Genomic DNA, 24,290 nt, shown 5'->3' on the forward strand with positions numbered 1-24,290 from the left:
GATAAGAGTGGTGGTTTATCACATGATAGTTGTTTCGTGAGTCTGTTTAATGGAGGCAGGACTAAAGCAAATGCTAGTGATGTGGCAAAAGAAACAAGAACACCATCAAGCAGTGCTCACCTTTGTGATGGCAATACATTAACCAGGAAGAGGACAAAAGATTTTACAGGAAATGGGTTAAGAAGCTCTCCTAAGAATGTATGGTCTTCTGAGCATTGGCAACCGAGTCTAGAGAGTATCACTGAAGAATGAAATAGATTTGGTGGCTGTGGAAATCTTGGCTGCTGATGATATCCAATAATCTACTTTTTTATTTATTGGTTTTTCATCATATATCTTGTATACTTTTAGATACAATAATGCTCCCTCAGCTGCGTGGTCTGCTGCTTTCTTTTTTCCATGATGACGATCAATATTTTTCAGATAACCAATTTTATTAATTTTTCATAGGATTTTGACTAATCTTAAAAGAGAATGTTTTTTTATAAAAAAATCTTAGATATAAAGTATTAAATGAAAGTTTTAAATAGATTACTTAAATGTTAAACACAAAAATCATGATCTAATAACATATTAGTCACAACTTTTATTATTTGTATTTATTTGCATTTAATTAAAATAATTAAGAATTAGGATTCGTTTATAAAACATAAATGTTTTGGTACTCAAAAGTTATTAAATTAATATAATTTACTTGGTGTAAATTTAAAATATAATTTTTAATATCTTGTTAATAAATTTTAGAACATATAGAATAAATAAATAATTGTTAATAAATTTGATAATAACAATAAATAAATGTTTTATATGTTAAGATAAGTTTTGATGAATTTCAAATAATTTGTTAATAACTTGTTTACCGAATTCTATGATACTTTTAATCAAAATTCCACTTTTGTCGATCGCGAAGTTGAGTGGAGAATTTAAAGTTGTCATGCATTATAGGGCGAGACGAATTGGTTAGAACAAGATCTAGACGTTGCTCCTTTCCGTTGAGGAAACAATATAGTGATATAGTAAGGCAAAAAGTGAAGAAAGGAAATCTTCATTGATTGATTATTCTAGAACAAAAAGATAAGACAAATTGATGATAACATCGGCAAAAAGAAAAAAAAAAAAAAACCTCCCCAACCATGGACTGTGTTGCACAATCTCGAAGTGTTGGATATTATTCTAGAGCCCCTGGCATTCTTCAAAATCCAAATGAGATTTGAGACGTCATGAAGGGCAATGTAATAAAAATGTCTATTTCTCTCCTTTTATTTTGTCTTCTAAACCTATGTTCCAGTAGCAGCAAGCACTCAAACGGTGTAGTGTTGCTGCATTGTCTCAATGTCAAGTCCCTTGAGTTTGACGACAGACTCAACATGGCCTTTAAGTGTGTGAAGCTCCCTTAGCCTTGCAACTTCAGCACGCTTCTTGGCTTGTTCTGCAAGTTCAGACAATTCCCTGTAGTTGTTCTTTTCATTCAACATTTCCTCCGTTTCAGGTGGATTCAGGCCATGCAATGTGCGTTGTGCTGCAGCCCATTGTGCTTCTCTCTCTCCCTTTCCATAATCCTTCTTTGTGGTGAAAGCAACCTGATCGATGACGCATCACACAAGGTCGTCAGAGTCAAAGGGAGTCACACACACACACACCTATATATTCACATGAAAACATTGAGGTTTAGATTGAGATGCTAATTACCCTATTCTCAGTTATATTATTCCATGCCTTCCCAGTCAATGCATATCGGATGATGAACTTGAGTATATCCATGGGTATGTAGAAAATAATGCTGTAGAGCCAAATGACACCAGCCCAACCCCATCCAATCCCTTTCATCTTTGCAAATTCCCAGTTTGCATACACAGCTATCACCGTGGCAATCTAATTAAGAAATATATATCAGCACTCAGCAAGACTACCAGTAAGAATATCAATCAGAAAATGAATGAAATGATTACAAGTCATACACGTACCAGTTGTGCTATGAAAAAGGCAACAAGAAGAAACATGCCAGGACGTTCAACATAAGACCAGCTCCTTGACCGAGTAACAAAGATAAGAGCCTGACTTACAATACTCACTTGAAGGTAAACAGCTGCTGTGAGCTCACTGTAGTTCTCCCTGATGGATCTCACGCCAAATTTATCCTGCATGCATGCCATTGGTTTAATTTTCATGTATATATATATATATATATATATATATATAATAATAGTTTGCAACAAATATCAAAGAAAATAATAATCTCACCGAGAAAAAATCAGATGCATGAGCAGCCCAGAAGAAGACAACAGTCATGACAGCGAGGTAGGTACCAAGCACAATTCCAGTAACAAAAATCTCTCTGAGCTTCCATGAATCTGGCACAGGAGATGGCTTGACCCTATCCTTGGAAATGGTCATGATGGTGCCATCATTGAGTATGGCAATGATCAAAACCATAAAAGGTGAGAAGTCAAACTTCCAGATGAGAGCAAGCAGCATAAAGCCCAACACTATTCGGATTGTTATAGAGACAGCATATATGGTATAGTTCTTCATTCTCTGGAAGATGGCTCTGCTTGTCAACACTGCACTCACAATCACACTCAAGCCAGGCTCCGTCAGGACAATGTCAGAAGCACCTCGAGCTGCATCGGTTGCATCCGCCACAGCAATTCCAATGTCAGCCCTTTTCAGCGCAGGAGCATCGTTCACACCGTCTCCTGTCATCCCACATATGTGCTTCCTATCTTGAAGTCTCTTCACAATCTCATACTTGTGCTCTAGATACATCATTTGAAATTAATGATGATTAGGCTCAATTAATTAATATAATTAAGCATGTGACGCGATTATTAATTAATTTACCAGGGAAGACACCGGCAAAGCCATCAGCCTTCTCAATAAGCTCATCGACTGGAAGGCCAGCAATGGACTCATCCTTGTGCTCACCAAGGAGAGAGGAAGAAGGGTACATGTTGCTTCCCATGCCAAGCCTGCGACCAGTTTCTTTACCAATAGCAAGTTGATCACCAGTGATCATCTTAACGTTCACTCCCAGATTGAGAGCACGCCTTATGGTCTCAGCACTGTCATGCCTTGGTGGGTCAAAAAGTGGCAGCAAACCAACAAACGTCCACGGTCCTCCTGCACTCTCCTTACTTTTTTCTGGCACTTCCTGTTAATCAATTCAAGAAAAACAATTAGTAAATAATTAACCGTGCACGCACTTCACATGCAATGATATGCAGTTCTCACTTGTTTGGCAACAGCAAGGGAACGAAGACCGCGATCAGCAAACTTATCAATGATGGAAAGAGCCTTCTTCTTGACATCTTCCCGAAGCTTGCAAAGCTCGATAATCTGCTCAGGTGCACCTTTGCTTACTCGGTGCCAGTTACCCTCAGTGTCTATGTATGTTATGGCGGTGCGCTTGTCCACTGGATTAAAGGGTAGGAAATGCACCTCTTTGATCCCATCTCTGGCCTCCTTTGGATCGCCCAACATCCCAACAATGCAAGCATCAATGGCATCTTGGTTCTCGACCCTGGAGGCCCTAGCTCCAAGCAACATCACTGTATCCTTGTCGGCATCTCTTGCGAAAACCTCAATCAAATTCTTGTCTACCGTAAGCTTGTTGAGTGTGAGAGTGCCAGTCTTGTCACTGCACAAAACATCCATTCCAGCCATCTCCTCAATGGCCGTCATCCTCTTGGTGATAGCACCTTGCTCCGACAGCCTGTGGGAACCGATGGCCATTGTGACCGACAACACTGTTGGCATGGCAATGGGAATCCCTCCGATGAGGAGAACCAGGAGATTGTTAATTCCACTCCTATACTTGCGGTGCTGAATTGGATACATGACAACAATCTCAATGATCATGCCAACAGCAATGGAGCAAATGCAGAAGTTACCAATGGCTGTCAAGACCTTCTGGAAATGGCCAACTTGGTTGCAGCTGTCGACCAAATGAGCAGCCTTGCCGAAGAAGGTGTGGACCCCAGTGGCGATGACGACGGCCTCAATCTCTCCTTGCTTGACGGTGGAGCCGGAGAAGATTTCATCGCCAGGGTGCTTGGTTGTAGGCAAGGACTCGCCGGTGAGTGCGGATTGATCGATCTTGAGGGGATCTCCTTCCAAGAGACGAGCATCAGCTGGGATTATGTCTCCTAATTTGATGCTGATTATGTCTCCCGGTACCAGTATTGAAGCCTCCTCCTCTGACCACCTTCCATCTCTCAAAACCTTCGTTTTCGGAGCAAGCCCTGCCATCAACGCTGCAGCAGCATTCCCCGCGTTGTTTTCTTCTATAAAACTGATCGTTGAGTTCACTACTAGCAACACCATGATTCCCACAAAGTCCTGCCAGTCCGGTGGCTCACCCTGCATATTATATTATCAATAATTTTAGACTCACACGTTCCATCAAGATTATAACACAAATTATATTTATTGTTTTAATATTTTTGTATATTATTATTTTCTCTTTTTTTTATAAGAATGTAATTAAATAATAATAAAACGTTATCTTGAAGTTTTTAATAGAGTACCGGTCAAAAAAATCAAATAAAGCATAAATTTAATATAAAAATAATAATAGGAATTTAAATATAAAATAATTTGACACGTGTAGCATTTAGATAAAATAGTAACTCGATCAAAAATTTAAAATGAGCTGAAATAAAGATAAATTTGTCTCGATTAATTTATCCCTTGCATCCCTTATTAAGTACTGGAGAAACATAAAAGAAACCAAAATAAAATTATAAAATCCATTAGCATGCATTACATACACCACAATTTTTATGAGAGGAGAGAGACGAAATGTAAATGAAAATGATAATGTGATCCGAGGACCGAGAGGATAATCTTTCATATATTACTAATAGGTTATTGACATATTTGAAATTACAAATAAGTGTCTAAATAGTTTTAAAAATTACAAACAACTTTATGCATTGCTAATGATCCTTACACATGTCCAATGCCACCAGCAAATGAAATGTCACAAATTAATTAATACCATCTACTTACCCCTCCGTTTGCCAATACAATTGCCATGATGGCGGCGGCTTCCATCACCCATGAGAGAGGGTTCCACATAAAACCCAAGAATTTCAGCAACTTGCTTTCCTGATTAATTCAAACATACAATAATGCATGCTTGTTAGATACATGTAATTATAGTAGGAACAGGAATAGGAATAGGAATGAATGAATTGTTGATATTGCATTGCCTTCTTTTCTTCCAACTTGTTGGGTCCAAAAACTTGCAACCTCTTTTGGCCTTCCTCATTTGAGAGACCTTCCTTCGAACAGTTCAGTTCTCGGAACACTTCATCAACAGGTATCCGCTCCTGCAACGCAAATTAATTAATTAATCAAATTGCATTGCATGTAATAACATAAATCTGATGATAAGACAACACAAATTAACAAGTTAGAAACGAGAAAACTAACGAGATCAACTGTCTCGTTCTTGATGTTTTCGAGACTTCCCATGTTGGATCTCTAACTGTTATTATGATTACTAGTTTCGATTCAAAGAAATAAAGAGAGAGAGAGAAAGAAGTAAGTTAGTTAGTTCAAGAAAAAAAGTGTCAAAGTACGTGTATATATAATAAGGAAAGGAGGAAGAGAGGACGGATGATGATTCATTATTCTCTCTGGTGTGTGAGTGAGAGTTTCTCCTTACAATTCTCTCTGTACTAAAATCACTCATCCCCACTCGTTCACTAACAAACTCGGTCTCTTCTCTTTCTCTTCTTTCTTTTATTTTTTATTTTTTATTTTGTAACACGTGGTGTTCCAAAATAGCCAAGCAGCGGGACTCGTGCTGTTCCCAGTCATGCGCTTCGATGGGCTCTCGCACGTGGCAATTCATTTCATTACCTTTCATCTAATTCATCGTTAGACATGACAATAGGACAGACTGAAAATGGATATTGACTCCTTAATCCGAACTCATATTCGATCAATTAAGATATTATTCATCAAAGTCGAAATAAATTTAGACGGGTATGAATTTTCTTATCTTGTCTATTCTTAGTCCTACTATTATACCAGTGGAGTTTTCTAATCTACAATTCACATACAGAACGTGCATTACGTGGTCAAATCATATCGCATTCATGGACCTAGCTAGGCCCAATCCAATAATATATAGAAACTTGGCCCAAACCCCTTGGACTCACTTTCTGGCCCAAGTAAAATTAAGTTTTTATTTTAACACCATGTTTTTCAGAAAACATATTGCACTAATAGCTAGTTTGAATTTGGGGCTTTCCTTTCTTGGACAATATTAAAATGGTGTTCAAATCTAGTTTACAAGTAAAAACAAAAGGGGTGACATAAATGTATCCATAATGAGCTCAACAAGTTCGGTTCCATTGAACCAAAAATTGGAGTAGAGCTAGATCTGTACGTAGGGTAGTTTGTTCACATAGAAATAAGCTTGTCTTTAGGTAATTTTTTGCACGACTCACATGGTTTATTTTTTTTTATTTTTTTTTTGCGGATCTTAATTAATTCCAAATGACTAAAACATTTGATTCCAGGTGTACTCATCATTAATTTGACTCTCGCAGTTTTAACTAGCATAGTTTCAAATTTGTCCCAATTTTTCCATTTGTCACTATCAGTTATGTTGTTCCAAGTAGAGCTCCCCCCTCTTATATAATTCAGGCCAAATTGATTGAGGGCCTATTGCTTAGCATCTTAACTAGCTTAGACCGAGATATGATATGACCTTGATTTATGGTATCCTCCTTTTATTTTGGGGAAGAGATGAGGGAGGGGCTGGTTAAGGCGAAACATCCCATCAAAGAAAGAGATTATGATTCAGCTACACCGAAAATATATTTTTCATAGTCATGTCCTTAAGATTATCAAATTTGTGCTTTAAACGGTTGTGGGAGACAAAATCAATTACCAGATAGATGAATAATCATTAGGCATGAGGTTATAATAGTGGTGTTTTTTGTACCACCCACCTTTACAAAGATTTAAATTTACGAAAGTTAGATCAACATGGTAGTAAAAAATGATGAAGCAGAACATTTTAAGATTATAACAGCCATTCTTTTCACCCCGTGAGCATGCAAAAAGAGCCCACTAACAGACGCAAAAAACAGTAAACCCATTTTTGTTTACATAATTACATTGACAAACTTAGTATGGGTTTCCAAAGTGCTAGAGCTCAATATTTTTACTGTTTTACCCCCTCCCTGGTTGTTTTGGTTTTGTAGCTTCATGTTGTAATTTCGTACTTGATAAATCTGGCAAATTATGCATTTGTACTTAAAAAAAAAAGAAGGTATAAGATGATCTCATATGGCTAGAAAATGTGCATTACATTTTATCTCAATGTATAATCACTACCTTCAGTGTTTGACACTATTTTCTCTGGTGTCTGTACTATTCCTCTGCAATCAGAACAATCATATTATGACTTTGGCATGATTGCAATTTCAAGGGACATACTGGTCCGCGTTGTTGGAAACAAACATTGTCTTGATTGTAAGCATGGAAGACAGTCTCCATGCACATGCTTAAAGTTGCCGGATGAAGAATTAATTGCATCACAAAAGTGACAGATAAGGCTACCAATTTGTTTTTTTCTTCTGAAAAAAAATTAAGTGATAAAAGAAAATGTGAAAGACATTCTGTATTGATTCGTTTGCATCATGTGGACTTTTAACTCTGGGCTATTGTATCAACAAGAGAAATGTTCTCGCAATACATTGAAATTTTAATATTTTACATGAAAATAATGGTAAGAAAGAGAGTAAACCATATGAATCAATCCTTATTTTGAGATTTGATGAGACGATAGAGCAGATTGAGAGATTGTAGTTTTATAACCTCATTTTTTTTACTTAGTTAACTAGTTACTTTTTTTGCAATTGAAGTGACTGCAATATTTTGAAAAGCTCAATCCACAACTTCACGTTGTTAAAGGCGTGTATTTTCTTTATTTTTTTTGGATCTAGTCACTTTAGCTAAAGAAATTAGACCTTATGAAATCATAAATTATATTTAATGCTGAATTGTATTTCGAATAAGATTATCTTGTTTGTAAGATATGTGCGTAAAAAAAAAAGAGAATTTATTTTATAGTTTTTGTGAATTGTGGACACATAAATATTGCAAAAAAATTATAATATATTTGAAATAAAATTTTAATAGCATTAGTTGTACTTACTTCACTTGATGTCTTTTTAAATTGCACTAACAACTTTAGTTTTTGGAAAGCACTTAGAGAAACATTAAAGAAAGAGGTGTGACACTTTATTAACCGAAGGATAAACAATTATTTGGGTATCCTAGTGTTTGATAGAACAATTTTTTTTATTTAATTCCTAAATGTGTAAAAGTGTGATTAAACTTATCGAATCATTATGTTATTAATTAAGTTATAATGTTGAATATTCAATTAAAAATTAAGTTATATATTTTTAGAACTAATTTAACATTAGACCTTAAAGTTTAAGGATCAATTATTTGTTCACTTACTAAATTATTATCGAGTTACACATTTAAAATCAAAATAATCATTTATTTTTAAATAAAAAAGGAATTTTATCCGAATTATCTCTAACACTGTCACTAGCATTCTTTTAGATAAAATAATACAATGTTTACTACATTATAAAATATATAAGAGAGTCAAGTGTTTTTTTAATAACACTTTTTTTTTCATGGGAATCAAACTCAAAACATTTTATAATAATTCACCTACACTTCTCAATCAACTAAGTTAAACCCATTTACTTCCTTTAAGACCCTTTAGGAGGAGCGAATGTAATTTCTCCATTTTTATATCAGAAAAATGAAAAAGAGAATATAACAAGGGGCTTCATGAAATCCGGAAAAAAATTAAAAGGAATTGTGTATGTGGATTGTGAATGGATATGTCTTGCGATTAGTAAAAAAGACGAGTATGTGGGTCAAAAGTTGTGCTTTTGCAGAAAACAAAGGATCGGGTATGGAAGGATACTTCAAAAGAGAATAGAAAAAGGTCGTCCGGTATGCTATCAACTAGAAAAAGCAAATGGGAAAACAATAAGAATGTTTATTGTTAAAGAAGTAATGCCCATCTTGGTCACTTCAAATTGGCATCTTTTGTCATTCATATTTGGCAGTATTTGTAGACATTTCTTCGATATACACCAAAGGATTGACTTTATGTTTGGACAGAGTTTGATGGGGAAAAAAAATGTTGCTTGCTCTGTTTCCATCACTCTCTTCTCTTCTAATCATGGTTCGAGGTGATTGTTACTATCGACTCCAGCGCCTGCTACTGCCAAGATGGTGGCTTTCTTACAACAATGCGTTAACCCTTTGTGAATGATTCGTCTTTACCTTCATAATTCAATGGTTTTAGTTTTGTTAACAAAGATGAATTTGACTACTAATAAGATGATTAGCCCCATTTTTCATGATGTCTTTCTTTGCCACATAATCCATATAGTTTATAATAAAGACATAAATATAACGTCTAAGACAGACATGGGTCCCACATCTATAATGGACTTTTGAAGAATTTTGGGTACCTATGAGTATTGCTCAGATTCAGATATAAACAAAAATAGAAGTTGGAAATTTGTAGTCTTTTGATGTTACTAATGGTATCTACTATAATATAGTCCACACCATATATGCATGCGTTGTTTTTTGTATGATTGATTACATTCTGGTTCCACATGCTTGACCATTAATTGAAACTCATGGTGAAACTCTCCTATCCTATGGTACTAAGGTCTAAAGCTCGCTATATTTTATTACATGGCGCATTAGTAAATAGTAGAATCCCTCTCCCTGAAAAGGGGTCTGCATTGTTAATTTATAATATAGAGCTTAGGCTGAGTCAACAAAACTAAGCTCCATTGAGCCATAATCAAGCAGCTCCTGTATCATCTGTTCAATGTGATCATCTTGAAGAACTGGCTGAAATTGTTGCTGTTGTGCTGGTGGCACTTCAACTTGTGCTTCCTCTTCTGGCCATCTAAAGCCGGTGTTGTCTGAACTTGTTCCCGCAATGGCATTGCCTGAGTCGCTGGATGATCCTTGATGAGGCTCTGTCTGAGATTGTTTCTGCTTGCTCATTTGAAGGGAAAGAGAGGCCATGTGACACTTGTGTAGCTTCGCAGTCAGAGTAGCAGAGAGGAGCTTCGATGAAGATGAAAGTGGCTCATTGGGATTGTAAGGGAAATTGGTGCGTGCTTTTGGCCCACACATCAACCTTGCCGCTTCATCGTACGCTCTAGCTGCATCCTCTGCGGTTTCAAACGTTCCCAGCCATATTCTAGTCTTCCTGTGAACACAAACAAAACAACAACAATGTTAATTAGTATGCAACATTAAAATAACCAAGGGAGCTTATTATAAGTGAAATTAATTAAAAAGAACAAGAGAGAGAGAGTATTACAAAAGAGGGTGGCGAATTTCAGAAACCCAAGAGCCCCAGTGCCTCTGGCGGACACCTCGATAGCGTTGTTGGGGTCTAGCCATGATATGGATGGAGATTGCTTCAAACTTGTTCGTGAAGCGTCTTTGAGAATCTGAGAAAGTGAAGTGGTCACGGAGAGGCTTGTAACACTGATTTATATAATCGTCTTTTGCGGCTTTCTCCTCTATGAATCTACAAATCATATGGCCCCACAGAATTCCCTCTTTATCCAAGCTGGGTAATTTTATAGGATCCGATTAATCTTTACCTATTTTTATTACAAATCCTTCCATTCATTAATACATAAATTAGCCGTCGTTTCTATCAAGTGACTAGCTCACTTCTAGTTCTTATCACTCACCCAAGGTTTTACTGACTACTTAAAGGCAGACAGGTAAGAGGGTGTTCAGAAAATAATGGTTGGGGAGAAAAATTAAATAATTTAAGACTAGTCGAAAAAAGTACTTCTCCCCTGCTGTTCCGTGCAATGCATGAGTAAATTGTTATCAAGACATTCTTTCACAAATAATCTTATCATTCTCCACTATTTGGTACGATATATTTAGAAAATAAGAGTACTAATTAACTGGACTTTCTTCTCTGCTTTGACTTGATTTCAGTGTCACTTAATCCATGTCATCTGTTTGCGTACACTTGAGAGTTATGCTCCAAATAAATTAAAATTCAATATGTAGTAGTAGTAGTAGTAATTAGGTATGAATAAGACAGACAATGATGATGCCTAAATAATGAAGTATATATAGCTAGGTAGGTACTTTAATAATAACCTTCACAAGTGGTGCGTGAGTGTATTTCTTTGCTAATAATAACCTTGCGATGGCCAGCATGTGTAAAAAAGGAAGTGAGGATGTTGGTATATTATTGACATGGGTACGTGGCTCACATCACAACTTTCTCAACCCATACATATACCACAATGCAAGCTGATCAAAGACTGTAGCAATGTTTGATGAAATTCTCAAGCCCATCCTCTGCTCGCGCGAGTGTTGCGGCCTTGTAAGGTAGTAGCTGCTATATTTGACCTCACTTTCATTACCAAATATATATCCAAGTTATTAGCAAAAACAATATTGATTTTGACAAAATATATGAATGTGGCATCCATCTTGTTTCCCTTCTTGTTCTCTCGAGGCTTAGGTCGCTTTCGCATGCCATTGCCAAGCTACTTCCATCTTCATCTTGGCAATTAAAATTTGAGGCTTACCAACTCCTTAAAATTCTTCTTGTGTGAAACTTGATCTACATCTCGTCCACAAGTGCTAGCGTAATGGGTATGCATCACAATAAAAATAAAAAGTCATTCACTACAAACAAAAATTAAGTGTTAAGATTATCTCTTTTACGCCAAATGAAAATTAAATTGTTAGAGTGGAATATTTGATGTACTTATAGAATACATAAATTTTCTATAGAAAAAATATTATCTATTAATGATGTATCATATTCTTAGCATAGATTTGTATCGACAATTTGATTTTTGTCAGATGAAAGTTATATTAATGGGAATTAATTTAATGTGAAAGTTCAAATCTTTAATATATGATTTTTGTAGTGTCTTTTACGGTCTGTTTGTATCGGTTGATTCACATAGAGAAAAATGTAGAAGGACGGAAAAGGCCAATATATGTAAACGTTCCTTCATTTGGTAATCACAGATAGTGGAAGGAAGGGAGCCTGTATCATGGTCCCAGGTGATTTTAAGTTCTGTCCAAATTTGGACGAAAGGTAGTGGAAAGGACTGGTGAGTAGCTTTCTGTGCAAATGACAAAAATATCCTCTTATATTTTTAACATAAAGTATTTATGTCATTTAATTTATTCAAATTTTTCTTTCTTTTCACATTTTATAAATAAATAAAAAATTATCTTTTATTCTTTATTTTCTCCTCCATCAAACAACTTTAAAATCATCTTAACATAAAGTTTTAAATTATAGTTACATTAAATATTTTGTTAAGAGAGAACTTTATCTCATAATATTTTTATCTTTCTCAAATAAAATTATCTTGAGAAATATAAATGTGTTCTTAAAAAAAATCTAAACACACTATCAAAGATTTTAGAGTAATTTAATATGTTTGTTGTTTTCAAAGGATTCTTTATATTTCTCAATTGACTTAAACCTTAACGTAAGGTAGACTCTAAGTAAGTATCTGATCAGCAAGTTAGATTTATTTGCGTAGTATTGTTTCAAGTTCTATATCTATATATGAGAGAGATTATATTGTATAGTTATAAATCATAATAACTATTGTAATGCCAATATCTTTATATAAAATGTAATTTTATTGTTCTAACTGTTTGTTTATAAATATATATTATTTTTTTGCATAATATTATATATATGACTAGAATATCTAATATATAATATGGTGGGTTTAACTTAGAGATAAAATTATTCAATTAAAAGTTGTTAAATGATGTAATAACTAAATTATTTTTTTAGTGGTGTAACGTAAATAGATTGGGTGCGTATATATGTTGGAATTCCTTCCTTTATTGATCAAGCATCATAAACAGATAAGTTATAATTGCCCATTGTGTATACTAGAAGATGGTTGTTGGGATTCCTTCCATGAGTCCCATGATTTTTCTATACTCACTTTGATAAGATTTTTCACGTATGGTTTTATTTTTCTTTTTTCTATATCTGATCGTTTTTCTATATGTGATCATAACTTCCATTAATTATATACAATGATAGGTTTTGCAATAAAATTATTTAATGGTGTAATAACTTGCATAACTTTTAGCATTGTAACAGATAGAATGCATGTGTTGAGATTCCTTCTTTTAATTGATTTGGCATAATAAATAAGTAATTATGCATTGTTTATACCAAAAGCGTGGGTATTAAAATTCTATCATTTTTTCTCTCTTTTTCTTTTGATGAAATTTAGATATCTTTACCATCAAAATCATGAGATTAATTCTTGAGATATAAAGTGAGTTTTGTTTTTTCGATCAAAATATTTTTCTTAAGTACAACCAATAAATTAAATCCCCAGTCAACAAGCTTACAAAACATAATTATCTACCAAGTGTGCTGCGCTTGTTGATAAATTCAATTTTTTTTACTCGGCATTTTGATATATATGGTTTTTCATGTAAAGTATTAAATATTTACATACATGCTACATTATTATTAAATAATACTAGAGATATTTTTAAAACTTGTTTGAAAAGTAAAACAAAATATAAGAACTAAAATATAAAAAAAAAATCGTATTTTAAAAAAATTAAAAACATGCTGGCCCTAAATTGTCGATTCGATAAGCGAGAACATCATAAAAACATTGTTCATTCCCATCTATATCGTGGGCATGTTCACAACAAGCCTCTGGCCAAATTGTACTTACAAACTTTTTTTAAAATATTTGGTTTAACTTAATTGGTTAAACAAAAATTATGTATGTGTTATAAATTTTTAATACCATATTCAATTCTTATCTATATATATATAAAAAAAAAAAAAAAAAACCTTGTTGTTGCACAAGTCCTCTGCAATTTCAGAGACACATTTAATTTGCTTTGCAACCTCTTGTGAGTTGCTGAAGACCTTCTTATATGCTTCTCCAATGTAATCTGTTTTCTTTGAGAAGAACACAGTGTTCGTAGAAACTTGTATCCCGGGTGGAAGAGCATGGAATCGAATAACCTTCCCGAACTTAAGTTATGTATTATTAGCACAAGTTTTAACTGAACCATTTTTGTCAGGATTTATGCTTAATTTCCCCTGAAATTATCATCTTCTGCCGTTCTTTATAAATCTGTTACAGATCACAATACAACCAAAAAGCCATCCTAAATAGAATGCTTGCTAGTGCTACAGTTAATATATATGGAGAAATTAAAACATTATTTTATTTGTTAACATTTGTTAAATTAATCACTACTCATACCCACCTTTTGGTGAGTTCTAATTACACGTGAAAGCATCTCTATCCGAATATCTGGTAGCTCTGATGAGAGAAATCAAGAATTATGACAGAGTGAAAAGTTTAATTTATTTTTATGAGAATCTTTTGTCTTTTGATGCATTTCATATGCTGTTAAAGTTGATTAACAGTAAATTGGATGCAAAAAAGAAAAGAATAATGAGATAAATTGAATATATTAAAATAAAAGTATATAATGTACTTAAGTTCTTTTGAATAAATAATATTTATAAGGAAAAAAAGGTAAAATACCTTAAATTTTTTAATAAGCTAAAAACAATTTGTGTACCTTAATTTTTTGAGAAATTAAATGAAAATAACTTTTATAAGAACTGCTGAAAATCAAATGAAAAAAGAACTGCTGAAAATTCTCTCATCTGAAAGTAAATACTGTATTTAGGTTTATATTATGATATAGGAATAAATGATTTATTTATTCGAATAGAATTAATTATCAGGCATCCCAATTAATCACATTAATCAATTTTTAATACACTAATTTTCCCTCGCAACTTTGAGATTTGTCTGTTTCATTAACAAAATACTAAAACTTTATAGGAATATCAAATTAAAAAAACAAATGCGATAATCTTGCATTTATTTTGATGTTTCTTGTGGTAATCTTGGTTAACTGGAGCCTGGGATATATATATTAACAATTTTAACTAACTAGTTTTGAACTTTTTATCATTATTTTATTATTTTATACTTCACTTCTACTTCTAGAATCTAGAGCCAAAAAGTGTTTTTGAGTGCCAAAATTTCAGCAACCAAGCTAGCGAAAAAGCAAAGATTACGCGTGCTTTTATAATTATGTATAGAAATTATAAATAAGTAGGGAGTAATGATTTTCAATGAGAAAAGACTTTTCATGCAAATGTATTATATATGTTCCTTTCTTAACATCTACTCAAAGATAACTTGTCCAAAAAAATGGAAGTGCTCGATGATCATCTGTTCATGCATGCATTAGAAAGGTCCGTAGAAGCTTAAGGTTTTGAATTAGTCTTTTCTTCTGTAGTGGATTTCACTTTATTTCCCTTGTGATTTGAGCTTAAAAATCATGGGACGAAACGGAACACAAAATGAAAGTAATTAATTGCAAGATTTTAGGATGTAGATATATGCATGCGTTGCACATGTACACTTTCGTTCCTTGTCAGTCATTTTCGTTCGATTCCCTTGGCTGTTAAAAGATCTAAATGGTTGAGAGGGTACTAATTAATGCTAAATTACCTTTTGTTTTTCGTTTTTTTTTTTTTTGCCAAACATGTACAAACGCTGCTTCAAAGGGGTGTAGTACGTAGTTTGCGTAGGAATATGATCACATAAACATGCCAAAATTACGCAAAACACGCTCCACCAACTAAACCTCATCTGTTTTTCTATTCTTGGGATTAATTTGATAAACATGCTATATATATGGCAAAAAATATTAACATGTCACTTTATCGTTGAAAGATGATGATAACACATGCAGTGATCGAAATGTGAACAGCCAAGCCTCCCAGGCCTAGCTACAATATGTTAATAATTATACAAAAAACTAATTCATCAATGATCTATAGCAAAATAACATCGGCATCATTTGAATCCGTGCATGTACATGTGATACAAATAACAGCCATAAATGAATGTATCAGTATACCTCCAAAGAAATTCACCAATGATCTCTATATAGCAAAATAACGTCCCCATCATTATTTGAATCTGTACGTGTGATACAAATAGCAGCATCAAATGAACGTACGTGTATATCATCAAAATACAAAAAGTAAGCAAACGGAGTTTTCTATTTATTTCTTTTGATAAGATTTATCTTTTTAATTTATTTTTATATAGTAAAATAAAACATTTATCATTAAAAAAGGAATTATACATTAGTGTTTTAACACATAATTTAGCCATGTTGATAATGATGATATTTTTCTTATATAATATTTTAAAAAATACTTAAATTTAGAAATATTGGTATAGTGCACAAGAAAATTGTTAAAATAGTTTATGAAAAAAATGGAATAAAATTAACTAGTTGTTGGACCGTCTGGTTGAGTAGGTCAAGTCACAAATAATCAACTTACACTTGTATGGCCACACCACTACAAAAAAAATATTTTAACGACGTCATTCCTACATTGGTTATACCAAAATTGTCATAGAAAAAAATACAATAACATTTTTAAAAATAAAAGTAAACTTTTTTAAGATGATTTTTGAAAAACTGTTATCGAAAAAGGTTTTCGATATCATTTTTAGGTAAAATTATCGTTGATACTGAGATTAGAATGTTTTGTTTTGATTTTTTAATGGAGCCTTCAACACAGCTCACGAGCCCTTTCTTTTTGAACTCCTTTCTCTCAAAAACTCCCTCCCTTTCTTGCTCTTTTTCATTGCCACATAAATTCAAGCAACTTTTTTTATTTTAAAACATTTTCATCACTAATATCTAAGCTCTAGATTTTTGAAAGTTAATTTGCTCCAAATTTTTGGTTATGCACCTAGAAAATAAAGTTCAGCCAATGAACTTGTAATATCTAAGCATATGAATTATGTGAGGAGGCAAAGCTACCAATGGTCATACATGGTACCCAGGTTAAGGGACTTATCATGAGTTTTTGCAGTTCGAAATACAATCAAATGATAAGTAAAACGACATTCATTACACACTGCCAACAAAATCCCCAACTTAGCAGCTTTAGGTAGAGACAACAACAACAATCAAATAACATGGATCGTAACTGGTAGTTACCTAGTTGATGATGGTTGCACATGACGCCGGGGCGACACATGAGAGACACAGGTTCGACAGTCGGTGAGTAGATAAACGGAGCAACTACCAGAGGTGAGCACATGAACTCAGTGAGGGAGGCCAAAGTAGGGCATGAGGGCGAGTGGGTCCGGTCTTTGAGCGAGGTGAGGGACGCGTGAAAATAACCAAGGATTTCAAAGGAGATTGTAATTTGGGGGAACGAAACAACGACGATTCTTTACATAAAACCGTCATCGTTTACATTTCCCCTAATCACAGAATTGTCACCGTTGTACATTCTAAGACGGTTAAGCAAAATTATCTTAGAACGTACGTCGTAAAATAATTCATTCTCCCTAATTGCAAAAATATCACCGCTTGACATTTTAAGATAGTTGTAATAACCGTCTTAGAATGTACGTTGTAAAAAAACAATTTTTTAGCAGTGAAAGATTGAATTTGCTACTTTGGTTAAGGTTACATGATTTTATAATTATATAGAGAGATTTTCCTTCTAGAGTTATAATTGTTATTAGCCAATAATACAGAGGCATGAACATTTGTACTCAAAATGATAGATAGCTCTCAATTACATGTAGTACTCGATTGGAATGATACGTGGCATCTAAAAATTCCTCATAAAATACACTTGTTTTTAGAATAAAATTTTATTATCACTTGTTTTTATTATCACTTCATCATTTGGAAATTTGTCTAGCCTTGCTTATGAATTTTTAGAATGAAATAGATAGAATTATAGCATGAAAATGTTGACAAAGATGAAGATGTTGTCAACCAGTTTATTCATGGGAAGTGACCAATAATACAAAATTGTAACGTCTTAAAAAGGATTAATTGTAAAACAAAATAAAAATTAAAAAAATAAACAACATTGGTTTTCTTAAAAATCTTCTTAGAAAATAGATATTTTAAAATGATTTTCAAAAACTCCTCTCAGAAAATATACATTCTAAATAAATAATGTTTTAACATTATTTAAACAAAAAGTCAAATATTCTAAGATGATTTCTAAAAAATGATTTAGAAACTTAAATTCTAAGACGGTTTAAAAATTATTGTAAAAAATATTAACTTTTCACGACGACAAATTTAAAAACGGTTAAAAATCATATTAAAAAGTGTCAAATAACCAACTTTGAAAGGCTTTTTTGTAGAATTCTCATTTGATATGACTTACTCTCAAAAAATAGGCTCTAACATTAACAAAAATGTAGAACTTCTTTAAAGTTGGATTAAATTTTTCTGCACTCCTAATCCAATCATAATAGACTTGCAAACATGCAAAAGATTTCATTATCAAATTAATTCCAATGAAATTGCTTAAGTAGATTGATTAAATTAAGGAATTGTTTCTTATTTTTTTTCCATTAGAACTTAACTAATAGGATGAGTGGCTTAAATTTAACCATTATTACTTATATAAGGAATGAATATTTATGAATAAAAAAATTAATTTTATAATGATAAAATAAAATAAATTGCAAATAAACAAAATAAAAAAATGAGTTGCTTAAGTTATGTTATTAAAGTAAAATGAGTGAACTCATTTTAGAAAATAAAATTATTTTGGTAACATGTCTAATTACCCCTTAAAGTACATTTCCACATGAAAATTTTGCCTAATTAAAAACTTAATTTTGTAGAAGTAATACTTGAGTTAGTTTTACAAACTCAATTTATAAACTGAAGTTTAACTCAATTAAATTTGTAAACTTTAATCTAAATGCACACTTAAACATTTAAAATGAGTCACTTAAATTAGATATCCTCTTAATAATCGAATGGGAAAATCACATCAGCGTGTTCCAACAAATGTTAAGTATATGTTGTAATACAGTAGTTTCTTGAGGTGAGTTCACGATCATGGGGAACAAAATTTGCAAATTTCTTTGCTTAACTGGCATCGGCTAGCTATTTGCAACCTCTGTCACATGAGCTTGACATTTTAACTCAAATATCCAAACCCAAGGCCATGATGTGAATTAGGCATCTGAATTAATGTTCAACACAATGGCGACTATTTAAAAAAAAAATATATCAATACAATGAAGAATAGAAAAATATGTGAAAAACAGAATAATAAATGAATAGCAGAGAGAAAATATGGAAAGTTTCTCTAATTGTTTATGATTTTCGGGTAAACTGTAAAACATTGTCGGGGAATTTAGAGTTGATTCTAATGTAGGTCTGGTTAGTCTAATGGTCATTTTATTCTTACATAATTGGATGCAGATTCACATGATCTTGCAAAATTTTACATAAGCTAGCACCAACGTTACTCAAATTGGGTATTCATAACATTATTAATCAAAAGAACAAGTTTTGAAGTTAAAAATCGACCTCCTAGTATTAATAAACGTCATAGTTTATATTGCTGCATGCAGCAACGTGCCCATTACATATGCAACAAAAACGCTGTGGGTGAAAAAATTGAATAAGGTGCCACATGAAGTTTCTGCAAGTTTAAAAGACAATCAAATTTTCCTTGTAGTTCACAACTCCATCAGAAGATGTTTCATTCCCTGATAGAGTAACTAGTTAGACTCCAATAAAAAGGAAAACATTAACTATATTAGATATTTCTATTATTTTGGAACCACTAACCCAATTTCTTCCCTGCTCGCTCGGAAGCTAGAGCCTAGAAGTTGATTTGTTTGATGGTGATTGCTGACGACCTTTTGGCCCAAAAGTTTATACGCCGATGTATTTTCTCAATCATTGTGATCGTTCTTTGAATTTTTTTTCTTTCAGAAGCACTACTACAGTATAAGTAATTAATTGAGTCGGCGACTGTACGTTGTCACAACAGATCTTCAAAGTTAGGAAAACAAAACACGAAAAACGATACCCGTAATTTAATTTTTGTATAACAATTAATATATATATAAATAAAAACATATAATAAAATAAATAATGTGACAAAAAGAAATAAAAATAATATTGTAAAATGTTATAAAACTATATTATATGAACAATATAATTAAAAAAGAAAAAAAAACGTAAGAAAGTACTCAAATATATTTTTTTATTAATTTTATTTTAATAATCATATTTTTTAAAGTAAAAATTGGGAGCGTTTCTTCGCTGCATGCATTATTGCTAGTCAAAAAGTTGTTCTATCTTCTAAACAGGAACTAAACATGTAAACGGCGAAAGAGATTAACCTGACAAGGACATTTAGATTTCAGACTATGTATGACAGAATATAACCGGATTAATGAACTATTTTTTTAAATCAATTTCTTAAAAGAAATTTTAAAAATAATTTAGAAAATAAACGTTTGTAAAAAATGATAAGATTATATTCATATTAAAATTCAACTTATACTTGATTTAAAATTTCCATTCAAGTTAAAATTAAATAAATTTAAGAATAAATTTTTAACAGAATAAAAATATAAATTCAAAATAAAGCATTTAATGCGAAAAGTTATATAATTTGATAAAAAAATCAAAATAATTTATAAAAATTAATTTTCCTAAAAATGAATATTGATTAGTATAATAAAAAAATTGAGACTTGGATTATAAATTTGAAAAGGAATGTTTTCAAAAAGGGTTTCTACACTACACTGGAGTCAAACATGTAAAAGTTCTCCATAAAGAAGAAAAAATGGGAAACATGGCGCTGCCCAGTCCACTCAGCCTTTGGGCTGCTTAATACGAGTGAACAGAATATGTACAGCATTATAGAGATAACAAACCCGACCCAAACTCTCTTTCTCTTTTTTGAAGGAAACTCATTGATTGATGCGTGTACAAATACATCTGCATAAGCAGCGTATGCATACAGTATATGTACAACATACGAATACAAAAAAAATAAAACTAAGGTGATTAAATTTCTTTTTTATTTAATCAAAATTTAAAAACCAAGCTAATCCAATTAAAAGAGTACTCAAGTTAACTTTAGTTTGACCCAGGAAATTTTCTTCCACTGTCATCTCATATAATGCATGTTTGAAACAATGTCCCATACTCATGTTCAACACAAAAATCACGTCAAATTCACTGAAACGATCCAGAAGCTACTATAATACACATTTAAAGGAACATGGATCTGCAAGACGCGATGCCAAAACAAACATTAACATAGTATTTTTTTTGTAACAAAAAAAATAAGTTATCAATGATTTGTTAATCATTTATATTTTAAAATTTTAATATATTATAAAACACGTATAATAACATTCACATTCTAGAAAGTTCAAATATTTAATAATTCACTTCGTATACCAGCACCCAAAGTACAGTAGATAAGAAAACAGTCAATAAAATAGATGGGGACGGTAGAAAGGAAATAGCATGGTTGGATTTTCAATATTCTCAATGAGATTGTGATACCTCGTATGTATGAACAAGGTTAGGAAGAGAGATATATAATCTATAACAATAGCAATAGATAAAGAAAAGTTTTTTTTTTTAATTTTCACATTAGTGCATATCACCTTCTCCCTATGAAATACGACAGTATTTTTTTTATAATTTTTTCTCACTTTTAATTTAATTATTTTCCCTTTCTTTCATAAAAATATATATATAGTTTTTCATCTCACACTTTATCTTGCACAACTCCAATTTTTAATCCATTTTCCCTCTCATAAAAGATTTCCAAAACATACTATTGTTACATTTTTTTTCTTCATCCATTTCTATTTTTATCTAATGAACTTTGTGGTTTCTAACATTACTTTATTGTGTTGATGTAGATGCAATCATACATGTTTAAACCAAGGGATTGGTTTTTCAATACATATGTATTTTTACGAGCCTTTTGTTTTTATTTATTATTTATTTTTTAAAACATTTTGTTTGACGTGAGTACACTAATTTTTTAAGCATTTTTATATGTTTTTACTATGGTTAGATTAAGCATGGTAGCTACTTCAACTTTAATCTCTTTCGTTAACTTTCTCTCTCTTTGTTTTCATAATTTCATTGGTCTTCTAACTTAGTTCTAACCCAGATTAATTTTTGTGTTTACATATACAAATGTAACAATATAGAAAAGTTGGGTTGAACCAATAAGCATCCTAAGATCTACTACATCTACCTTAGAGACAGTAAATTTTAGTATTGTACTTCCTTCAATTTTTTCTCTTATGGTTTGAACCACCATCTCTCTACATCTTATCATTTTGGATTTACTGTTCCCAAATTTTTAATTTGGGTTTAAGGTATTTTGTTTTACTCCAAAAAGAAGAATTTGATTAGTCTATATCTCATCAATTTGAACATTGTAGGGAATGGTGAAAACCTCTTAAGCAAAAACATGTCTAAACAATGAAAAAAATTACGTTGAAAAAAATATTTGATTAGAATTAAAACAGAAAAAAGATGAAATGAGAGAGGGAAAAATAGAAAAGATAAAAATAAAATAAAAATTTGTATTGTTTGAATGGATAAAAAGAAGAAAAATTTGTTGATGGAAATTAATATTTTATACCAAAATAGGGAATGACTTTCCGTATGTGATGGAAAGTAATTTTTTTCCCTGTTTGGAAAATCATGTATGGTTGTTCACTTTTATGATTATGATGTCAGACGTACATTCAGATGAACAGCAGATGTTCGTTTTTTTTCTCCGTTTGTAATGAGTGGTGACCACTAACAACAGAGATATCTATAACTTTAAAATAATACAAACGTATAAGGAAAAAGAATCACACTATACAATTTTGGTTTTTTTTTTTAATTATCTGAGTTCTATACAATTTTGGGTGACAGAAAGAAGTGAAATTCATAAAAAAAAAAAAAATTGTGGGCGTAGGATATTCATAAGTAATGTGACAAAAGAAAAGAGGAATACAAAAAAAAGAATACTACCCAAAATTTGTTGTGTAGCAAGTTATAAAAAATATAAGTTTAAGCGAGTATGTGAATTTGATTACCTAATATATAATAATAAGACAGAAAAAAATATTTTTATTAGCGTTAATTTTAATGAAATATAATATGTGAATGATTTTTTTTATTAACATAATCATTCATTTGGAATTTAATCACAAATTTTTTACCCTTAAGTGTGTTGTTAACTAAGTTACATTAAATCATGAATATGATTTTTTTTTAAATTAAACACTGATTTAGTATTATTGTTTAACCGATCTGATCACTGGCTGATATTAAAAAAAATTGAAATTTAGTTTATGACCTTAATAATTGGCAATTAATTCGGTTCCTGAAAATATCATTATTAGTAATTTAGTTTCTAACATTACTAAATCGGTCAATATCTAAATTTGACAACCATAAATCAGTTTATTTTTTGACGTTAAGGAATTGAAGAGATTAATGCTGTAATGCATATTAAAACTGATAATTTTTCAAATTAAGGACTTCCACAATGTCAAAGATTAAATTGATAGAAAATCGTCATAGTTGATGATCAAATTTGTTTTTCAAAAATGTCGAAGACTCAAGATTGAGCATGTAATTAGTTATAATGAATAAATATATGTTTAACTAATTACTTATTATAATTTAATTATAAATTTTTTAAAAACGACAATATAATTAAAATTAGAGGACACGTATCATATTTCTACTAAAAACAAGACTACGTACATGCATCTCAAAAAACTTAATAATTTGTTTTCCTCAACGCATAATTTATAATTTATAAGTGGGGAGCCATAATACTCCTTATAGAGATTACTTTTTTTATTTTTTATTTTTTGAGGGAGCCTTATAGAGATTACTTGCATGTTCTTGAACTGTCATTTTCCTTTCACGTGTCGCGCGCACCAAACTAGATAGTGGTGCTCAAAAAAATTGATTTAATTAAACCAAACCGAATTTCACCGAAAAAACCAAATTATTAAAACCAGTTGGTAAACCGAACTGATTTTTCCTCTGGTTCCTAAACTTCAGAAAGTGGCATAGAATAAAAAACATTCCAAGTCTGTTTCTTTGTCTGTGCATTTCTTAGGGACTGAAGAGTTACCTCATTATTGTTCCCTTGGAAGTAGAAGTGACTAACATTTCTCTGTTTAAAAATCTAGATGGTAATTCAAGAGCACAACATAAGCGGGTGCACTTGTAAGAAAAATTGATACAGTTGAAAGCCTGGAAAATAGTTAGGTAGAGCAATGAGAAAGAAAGAGATGATTAATTAACAGTAGAATTAATTCTCA

General features: G+C 31.9%; 2 protein-coding genes across 2 annotated transcripts; both read right to left on the reverse strand.

Moving 5' to 3' along the window:
- Positions 1 to 793: 793 nt before the first annotated feature.
- Positions 794 to 5,478, reverse strand: LOC100796240 (plasma membrane ATPase 4). The gene is given in 9 exon segments (XM_041008576.1): positions 794 to 1,580; positions 1,690 to 1,872; positions 1,965 to 2,138; positions 2,242 to 2,790; positions 2,822 to 3,151; positions 3,232 to 4,359; positions 5,011 to 5,109; positions 5,214 to 5,333; positions 5,437 to 5,478. Coding segments are annotated over 9 exon segments (2,904 nt in total). The 3' UTR covers positions 794 to 1,301.
- Positions 5,479 to 9,345: 3,867 nt separating this feature from the next.
- Positions 9,346 to 10,674, reverse strand: LOC100812021 (ethylene-responsive transcription factor ERF003). Its single transcript, XM_003542084.5, has 2 exons — positions 10,406 to 10,674; positions 9,346 to 10,291 (listed from the first exon to the last, which is right to left on the reverse strand). Exons 1-2 carry the CDS (start codon positions 10,627 to 10,629, stop codon positions 9,835 to 9,837), a joined length of 681 nt encoding a protein of 226 aa, XP_003542132.2. The 5' UTR covers positions 10,630 to 10,674; the 3' UTR covers positions 9,346 to 9,834.
- Between the last annotated feature and the right edge of the window lie 13,616 nt (positions 10,675 to 24,290).

Source organism: Glycine max, chromosome 13, assembly GCF_000004515.6.
Source record: "Glycine max cultivar Williams 82 chromosome 13, Glycine_max_v4.0, whole genome shotgun sequence".
NCBI lineage: Eukaryota > Viridiplantae > Streptophyta > Magnoliopsida > Fabales > Fabaceae > Glycine > Glycine max.